Source organism: Cotesia glomerata, linkage group LG10 (assembly GCF_020080835.1).
Source record: "Cotesia glomerata isolate CgM1 linkage group LG10, MPM_Cglom_v2.3, whole genome shotgun sequence".
In the NCBI taxonomy this organism is placed as follows: Eukaryota; Metazoa; Arthropoda; class Insecta; order Hymenoptera; family Braconidae; genus Cotesia; species Cotesia glomerata.
Genome location: NC_058167.1, coordinates 14,058,906 through 14,068,143, shown reverse-complemented (window position 1 = coordinate 14,068,143; position 9,238 = coordinate 14,058,906). Strand labels below are relative to the sequence as shown.

Sequence of the window (9,238 nt, the reverse complement as noted above, 5' to 3'; positions counted from 1 at the left end):
ATGGTTAATAGTTAAATAAGAAAATTTAATTAATTCAATTGTTAAATAACACTTTTTTTCACTAATTGTTTGAAAATTAAATGGTAATTTTTTATATAAATGTTTACAGAATAAAATGAAATTTTTTTCATTAATAAAATTTTTGAAAATAAATGAAAAAATTTTACGATTTATTGGAGAATAAATTGTTTTTTGAGTAGAAAAATTTTTTTTATCAAGTAAAAATAATTTTTTCTACTAAACAATTGAAAAGTAAAGTAGTCAAGGTGCTAAACTGTACATAAGTTAAGATTAAAATTATAACTAGTGAAGTTAAGACACAAAGTCAAAAGTATGTATTGTTAAAAAACCTGTATTGTAACTTTATATCAACTAAATAAAAAAAATTAATGCGACTCAACACGAGACCTGTATATTCACTGTACTCTACTTACCGAATAAATGTTAACGCTTCTACATAAAATCTCATGTAACTTAATTAAATCACCCTTGTCAGCTCTCTAATTTTATTTCGTAATATAAATTACTGAAAAGAAAGAAGAAAAAAAAACGAGTAAATAAAATGTAAATTGAGTGTAAGTACCAGTAAACAGCGATGTATATACGCCTAACCTTGAATAATTTGTCGCAAAATAAATTTCGATCGATCCCTTGCCTGAAATTCCAATAATTTAGTCACGCAGGGTTGGGACTTTGCGATAAATGGGTAACTAAATTCCAGGTCTTCCCAATCTCGCTGCCTTCCGGCAACCGCCTTTTTTTATTATTATGCCATTTTTTTTTTTTTTCATTCTATCTTTTTTTTATTAATCAAACTCTATAGTATTGGTTAGGCCAGATAAAAATGAATAAAATATAAAAAGACAAAGTAATAAAATAAAGTGAAATAAAATTCCTCATACATCTGAATAAATTACTACTCCCACGCTTACTCTCGGTAAGAGCCACGTTACGTAATAAAAAATCCCTAAACTTTATTCTTATTTTCATAACTGCTAAACTATTCATCTAATGAGCCTGTTTTAAATTTTTTACATTCTCGAGAAATCACTCGATAAAAAATCAACGATCGATTGTCTGTGGAATAAATTCTGCTTCAGAATAAGAAGAGAGCGTAAGTAGAAGCTCAACTATCGCGTTCATGTAAATTTTATTTTAAGGTGAGATCTAACGACGTTCATAAAATTTTAATTAAAAAATAGTGAATTTTATTATTCTTTTTTTTTAATTATGAGAAATTATTTCATTAATTATTTCAATTTTTAGTCAAAGAATTTTCAGATAATTCATCATTTTTTAAGACAAGTTAACCCCCACGGAAAAAGTATATATTCTGGAATATATTCTGAAATATATTCTAAATATATTCCGGATATAGCCCTTTTTGCCCAAAGAATATATTTCAAAAGTATATTCAGTATATATACGATGGATCAGACCATAGATCTGACGACAGACCAGACTATAGACCAGAGAAAAATTTTGAGTAAAACGGAATACAAGTGAGTGCATGCCCATATATTCCGGAATATATTCCTTGGGCAAAACGGGTTATGTTCGGAATATATTCTGGAATATATTTCAGAATATATTCCAGAATATATACTTTTTCCGTGCGGGAATAATATTTAAAATGATATCAAAAAGTCAATATTAAGGATTGACTTTACATGGACTTAAAAAATTCAAACTTATTTTTTTTAATCAATCATTTAGACTACTTTGACGTTTTAAAAATTTTAGTAATCTTGACATACTTTTTTCGAGTGAATAATTATCATACTATATCCTTATCCCAGACTTTGTTTTTCTTTCATAAAATAATAAAGTATACATTCTTTAGACAATAACCAAATTAAACCCGTTTTTTCCGAAGAGTCCTGCTCAGCTCTTTAATAAAATTAGCGAAAGTTTCGGAAACAAGATCCAGCAAAACGAGAGGAAAAAAACTTTTGTAAAAAAATGAAACTTGGTCTTAGACGTCTCGGCGTCTCGGGAAAACAGTGAGGAAAACAACTGGAGCAAAACAACTCTATCTCGTTTGTAAACGAGAAATATGTCTGAGATAAGTATCGGGAGAAAAGGAGGCAAGGACTGACTGGAAATAATAACCCTCTGATCAGGAAAGGACGCATGCGTTTAAAGCATCCCCATGTCGAATGTACGGAAAGCAACTCCGTGTCTCCGTAAAATCGAGCAGTCACGTGTCTCTACAGCAGCCGGCTGCTGGCTGCTGGAGAGGGTACTACTATCTACACACTCTTCTCTCTTGCTTGTAAATTTACCCTCTGATATATAATATCTGCACACACACAGTTGACATGTTATATAATGTGTACCGAACACAAGTTCAGTTGTCGCGAGCGGAGATAAAAAGGGGAGTCAGAGCTTCAAGGTAAGCGCGCGTACAAGCGCCAACGGTGTTGGTTAATGCACGCTACTCCTGGTGGGGTAGTTTGTGGAAGGTGCCACGCCGATTATGCCAGTCTATGTATCTACGTGTACCCCCGGTATCTCAACCCTCTACCTGCATTCAGTTCCTGAGCGGCTCTTATAGACACATCATCTACTCTTCTCCCGCTCTCACAACTTCTTTTAAAAACAATATTTTAACTTGTGTATTAAATGCTAAATAGTTATGCGGTTGAGGTAGGATTTGTGATGTGAAAACGTGGAATAATTTATTTTTTTATTGTTTTAAAGTTTTTCAAGTTAATAAAACTGATTTAACTTAATAGAAAATTTAGTCTTCTGTGGGGTAAATAATTTTGTGATGAAAAAATGAATTTGCGTCTATTGTATTTTAAATGAAAAATTTAGAGTCTGCATTCTGGACAAAGTATAGAAAATCCGGAAAAATAAATTAGAGATTTTTTTTTTGGGAAATTAAATTTTTTATAAAAAAGGTTCTTATTAATTTTTTTGCATCTTTTATTATTTAACAATAAATTTAATTTTAAAGTCATTAAATTTTTTAATTTACAAACGATTATTTTCAGTAATTCAAACTTTAATTTCTCGTAAAAATAATGATGAAAGACTTTTTATAACAATCATAAGAGACTTTTTTCATAGAAAATTTTGTTTTGTATAAAGAAGGTCTTTATAAATTTTTTCATATCTTCTATCCTTTAAACAGAATTTTTGAAAAGCTTATGAGATAATTTTTGAGTAAAAAATTTTTCAGTGAATTAAGATAGAAGATTTTATTAAAAACGATCAAAATTCAATAAAATAATCGACTCATCTCAACTATTCGTTGAGTAAATATTTATCTGTCAGCATGTAGAACTTTACAAAAGCTAATATTTGTTTGTAGATATTATGAATATTTATTTTGGGTTGAATAAATTGTGAATATTGATTTGATTGTATTAAATGTTTTTAAAAAAAATATTGTTTATATAAAACTAGTAGTTTCCAAATAAATCTATCCATTAGTGATCAGAAAAAAAATTTTTTATTTAAAAAAAATCCAATGAATAACGATTTAACTTTTTGAAGGCTGCTATCAATGTATCAGTGTGGAGAAACTAAAATAGGATAATCGAATAATCAGAATGGAGATGAACCAATTAATTTAATTAAATAGCATATGGTTGAGTGGGTGTTGACCTTGAACTGATAATGGAAGTTATCGGATCAGAGAGAAGGAAATTAGCGAATGGAAGAAACGTTTTATCGCATTGCTGAAGAGTCAACTACCTGTTACTCCAGGTGCTCGGAAAAGATCTAGAGATTCGGAAAAATGCCAAGACGACAGACTGCAGTGGATTTGCTGGTACCGGGTGGCTCTAGGCCAATTTTTTCGACTTAAATAAGAAGAAAAATTATTGTTTTGTGGCTGAGGTGTGACTAGAAGATTGAATTTTATTAAAAAATCTTGAGTTTTTGTGGGCTCAGGTTGGCATGGATAGTGACAGTAGGTTTAGTAAATTTAGTGGCTAGGTGCTCAAATACTTGTATCGGGATAAGATGAGTTCGTTGAAGAGGACAGCGAATCAATGTGCGCGCGAGAACGCACCCTCGCGCCGGTACGCTCTCGCGACAAGTTCGAACTCCAGAAGTATACGGAGCTTTCTTTACGGAAACAACGCGTCTCAGGGCTCCCCGCTGAGACTGAGATCCAAGTACGAGCTGAGGTCTATCAGTTTTGAGGGCAGCAAAGTCCTGCCCTGGACTATAAGGTTAGTTTTCTATTGATATCATTTTTTATTTTTTTTTTTAAGAGGGCCACTAGAAAAAAATTTGGGGATTTCATCGGCTAATTAGCCGATCAAATTTAATGGGAAAATTCAAGATTTGAAAGAATTGGGGTAGGAGGAAAAAAAATTAATAAAGGTGAAAGTGTTCTTTTGTTATTTATGGTGTTGATCAATTTTTTAGAGGAATATTATTCATAAGATATTGAACGAGCGGAAATTTAAGACGAGCTTAATGGACTTAGATTGGAATTATTAGAGCTTTGGAAATTTATATTGAAGGTACTTTATTATTATTATTATTATGATTGTTTTAATCAATTTAATAATAATTTATATCATATTTTCCATTAAATTAATGGTAATTGATTCTGTCATAGTGATATTATTTTTAAAATTTATATTAAAAGTACTTAAATTCTTTATTTTGTAATTAAAAATATTGAAAAATTACTAAGCTATTTTTTTATGCATATTTTCCTCATAATGACTGCAGATTGCTAACTATTAATATTATTTTTTAATTCCTGGATTTAGACTTTTAAGTAATAAATAGATTTAATTCAAAAGTCAAAACATCAATTATAAAATACAATTAAAAAATAGAAAAGTAATTCAATTTATAATAAAATAATTGATGACTTCTGATATTCAATAAAAATCTCATTAAATAGATAAAAGTTTAGTTGAAACAGAATTGCCAGAGAGAATCATTGACAATAAAGTTAAAACTTAAATTAATTAAAGTTTAACAAAATAAATTAATGAAATAAAATCAATACCCTCTCAAGTGCAAAGTTCAATATGTACATCGAGTGCATTTAACTTACGAACAATATAGATGGATTTCTGAGAAGTAAAGGGAAGAGAAATGTAACACAGTATCTGAAAAGCGTCAAGAGAAACGCTCTGATAATTGATTGATCTCATTTTCTTCCCAGAGTCTTTGAAATCCATTCGAATCTAATAATTCACCACTTGTACCTTCTCTTAAATTAATATTAATATTAATATTGCTCGTATCGAGTGTATTGATACTTTTCTTATATAATTTTACATTTTACGTAAGAATATTTATCAAGTATTACTTAAACATTAAATTTAATTCAAAGGACGAATCGGCGATAAATTTATACTTTGTAAACAAAATGAAGAGTATGAATAATGGATCCTATTTTATTAGATTATCTGCGTTCACCAATTTCGGTTGTAGCAATAACTAATTTATATATTGCAAACCTGATTCTGATTTATTTCGAATTAAATATGTAAATTTAACGGGGTAATTTTAGCGACATCAATTAATATTGTCCTTCAAATTTGTTCAAATTAATTAATATGCAATGTAATCAATAACTTATTTATTTACATTCAAAGTGGGATGTATTTCATTAAATTTGAATATAAATTATATATGGACTTGATTAGTACGACAAATAATTTTTTGATTTAACATTCGAAAAAATTTTAAGTATTTTTTCTAATGAAATAAAAAAAAAAAAACAAAAATTAACAAAAGTTGAAGTGAAAAACTATTCGCTTTGAAAAAATGAATGATACGAAACAAAAATTAGTACTATTTATTAAAACATTAATATTCATTTTTAAACAATAAACTTTTTATTGTTTATTAGTAAAAAATCGTCATGTCTATTTGTTGCTAATTTAAAAATCCTATTATTTACTCGTTGAAATATTTCTTATGGATTCAAATTGTATAGTTTAAACACTCTGATAAAAAATGAAATTATGCATAAAAAAAGTAAATAAGTATAATTATTCCTCTCCTACTCGATATTACTTTCCTGCTCTACTTTTCATATCACTAAAATGAATTTTTTTCTGTTCATTTCTACTGGCTTTTGTTGGAGTCTCTCGGATTGCCGCGAGGCAGTTTTGTGGTCGCAGAAAAAGTTTCTATTTTTTGTTTTCTTTAAAAAAAAAGTAATAATAATAATGACAATAATAAAGAGAGGGATGAGAAAAGCAACAGTCCACATTCTTTGCTCACCATGCCAGACTAACAACTAAAAGTAGCTTATTTTACGGTAAAAGTAACCATTGCTCACTTTATGCTTTCGTTATTGTATCATATTAAATGCTCCCATCCTTTCTACAGTTAAATATAATTTGTTTTATCTACCCGCGGTTGTCATTACAATTATTGTAAATAATCCTGGTAACATTTATCGATATTGTGTGCTATCATTTATAATGTTATTTTTATAAAATTATGAAATTTAAATCCTATTATCTTCTTACGAAACAAAGAGACTACAATTATAATTATTGTGATAGTAATTTAATAATGCCGAGATAATTGTAATTTTATCTTGCTGACAGCTTAAAAAAAAACATTATCTGACTTTATACTTCTATTGATCAAATATTTTTATTGATTAAAATTTTATGGACTAACATTTTTTTTTTTGTGTAAAAATGACACAAAATTTTTTTATTAATCGCATCATCGTCGTTAATTTATAATTAAATATAATAAATGATAATTAAAAATTTTTGAAAATATAAATAACCAAAAATAATTCAAAAATCCTGCATCCCATCACAAAAAAAAATTGAAAAAGCTATGAAGAACAAAACCATTAATCATTCTACACTAAAAAAACTTCAATGTAAATCCATGGATTGAAAAAAAAATGATAAAACATCAAACCAAACAATAGGCAAAATCCATAATAAATTCCCAGACATAAAACGAGAATTCCTACCTGAATACAGATTTAAAAAAAATAAATAAATAAAAGATAAAAAAATTCTTTTCATTCGACGACACTTTTATAATTAACCCTTTAGCAGCACGTTGCCAGCAGAGACGAGACGTGAGTTGTATACACACGGTCTTTTGTATTGTGCAATCGATCATGATCGCGCTCGACTGAGTGGAAGTATCGGATGAAAGCGAACAAGTGCGAGGTTGACTATCCATCTGATGTCTATATTATATTTTTTAAAGCCCTTGCCATGATACAGACCTTATATCATATATGAATAACCACCATCAATACTTAATTTTTCAATTCGATTTTCATTAGCGGAACGTTAAGTTCAATTTCTCAGTATGTAATTAATAATATAACGATCAATTGACTTAAAAGCAAATACTTATAATTACCCGACTCTCAGTATCGGATGACGAGAAATAGCTGTGAAAGTAATTACTTCCTTCGACCCTTTAATTTCTTTAAAACGATCTTGTAGTACAATGGACATGTGTATCGTGAACTGCGTCACAGATGGCCTGCATTCGCAAGTAACTATCGATTTTTGCAATAGAGTGCCCTCGACCCCTTCGCATTGCTTCTTTTCAAATAATTTATTTTTTTATTATTCATCATTTTATTTGTTTTTTATATTTTTTCTCCGGGTGGTTTCCTTTAAATACATTTTTAACGTCTTACTTCTTTTGAAACCGTCGAAAGATAGTATGTATACCTTCACTAGACGTATTGAATAGCGCAAAACCAACGAGGGCTTAGTTGGCTTCTTTCTATGGAGATTTTTTTGAATAAATTCGCGATACTCTGCTAAGGGAAATAGCGATTGAAGATGGCTGAGATAAAGTGTATTTAATAAAAATTCAAAGTATATGTGTTTTATTTACGGTGAATATCTATGTCAATATTTTTTTAGCTCTTAATATTTATTCTGTGTGTATGCTTGTGTATTATCAATATTATGTTAAATTTGCTGGCGGTATATTATAAGAATTCACGAGATTATTTTATTCGATCAGTTTCGAGCACTGAGACCGATTTTTTAGCGTTTTGATATCGGAATTGACCACTGTATAATTTGATACACTTGTGATTGTAAAATTACAACAAAAAAAAACTTTTCTTTTATTTTCAAGACGAAAAGAGTAGTTGAAAAGTCAAAAAATAATATTTAAAAGTCGAAGACTGAATTAAAAAATTTATTTAACTCAAAATCCAAGCAAAAATTTTTTAGCTAAAAATATGTAACAGCAAAATTAAAAAAATATCCCTTTTCACACCCACTACAGAAATGAAATCTATTCCCGTGACACTATATAAAACTTTCAACAATAAAAAACAAAAAAAGTTGAGAGCCTGAAGCACTCATTTGTCAATACCGTAAAACTCGTGTCTATCACCAGTCCCATCTTGAATAGACGTTTGAAAATAAGACACGAGAGTTTAAAGTCGTCTGACAAAGAAGTGATAGAATGTGGAAAGCTTTTTAAATAATCTTCTAAATGGAACCGTCGACTGATTAAAAGACGTTTGATATCACTGAGCTTTTTCTTACTCAAACTTGCCATCTCTGCGATTCCAGAAAGAAAATAACTAGAAAACGTGGTTTAATAAAGTTATGTAAATAAAAAAATATTAAAAGTTCTTCGTCAACAATGAGCAAAGAAAAATCTTCACGTTGCGATAAAACATGGCAGGTTTATGAGAAAATCATTTTTTTTTAAACTAAATACTGCGGTCTGGTAAAAATTCAGCGTAAGTTTAGGTCAAGGGTTTGATTTTTCATTCAAACATTCATTGTTTTCTATTTCTTTTTATTTTTTTTTTCCATTCATTGTAATGTGCGCAATGTCGTGTCTGTCTGACTATACTTAGATCCTTACTACCCTGGGTAGATTAACCCTTGGGCTTTCAGCCAAGGGGCGGATAAATAAATGACCGCATAAACGCACATACTTAGCTATTATGTAGTTCATTGACATATGTGGTGTTATTTATACATACGCAGCTTGAGGGACTAAAGACCGGATACAGGGTAAACAAGTATAAAAATTACCTCAACATAAATACCTCTATATAGTCTCTGTTCTTCCGAACTCTATACTAGCCTTTACGTCTTTTCCAGCCAGAGAAATCAAAGCAAGTGAATTTTATGATACGACTATAATAAATAACTTGAATTAATTCATTTTTATCAATCCAAGATTAATTTTTTGAAGGCTTAAACTGACTGCGAATAACAACAAGTTATTATTTTGAATACTTAGAGAAAAAAATTTCTTGTTTCATAGAGATTAAACT

The 9,238-nt window shown here is 29.2% G+C and overlaps 1 protein-coding gene across 4 annotated transcripts in view; it reads left to right on the top strand.

Moving 5' to 3' along the window:
• Positions 1–2,235: 2,235 nt before the first annotated feature.
• LOC123272410 (GTPase-activating Rap/Ran-GAP domain-like protein 3) overlaps positions 2,236–9,238 on the top strand; it is a 31,906-nt gene continuing 24,903 nt past the window's right edge. The window contains exons 1-2 of one of the 4 annotated variants that reach the window (XM_044739162.1): positions 2,236–2,395; positions 3,505–4,187. In XM_044739162.1, the coding sequence (XP_044595097.1) occupies positions 3,976–4,187 (212 nt within the window). In that variant the 5' untranslated portion in view covers positions 2,236–2,395; positions 3,505–3,975. Of the gene's footprint in view, positions 2,396–2,447; positions 2,759–2,891; positions 2,907–3,504; positions 4,188–9,238 lie in introns of those variants that run through there. The other 3 variants (XM_044739161.1, XM_044739160.1, XM_044739163.1) reach the window with 3 other exon arrangements.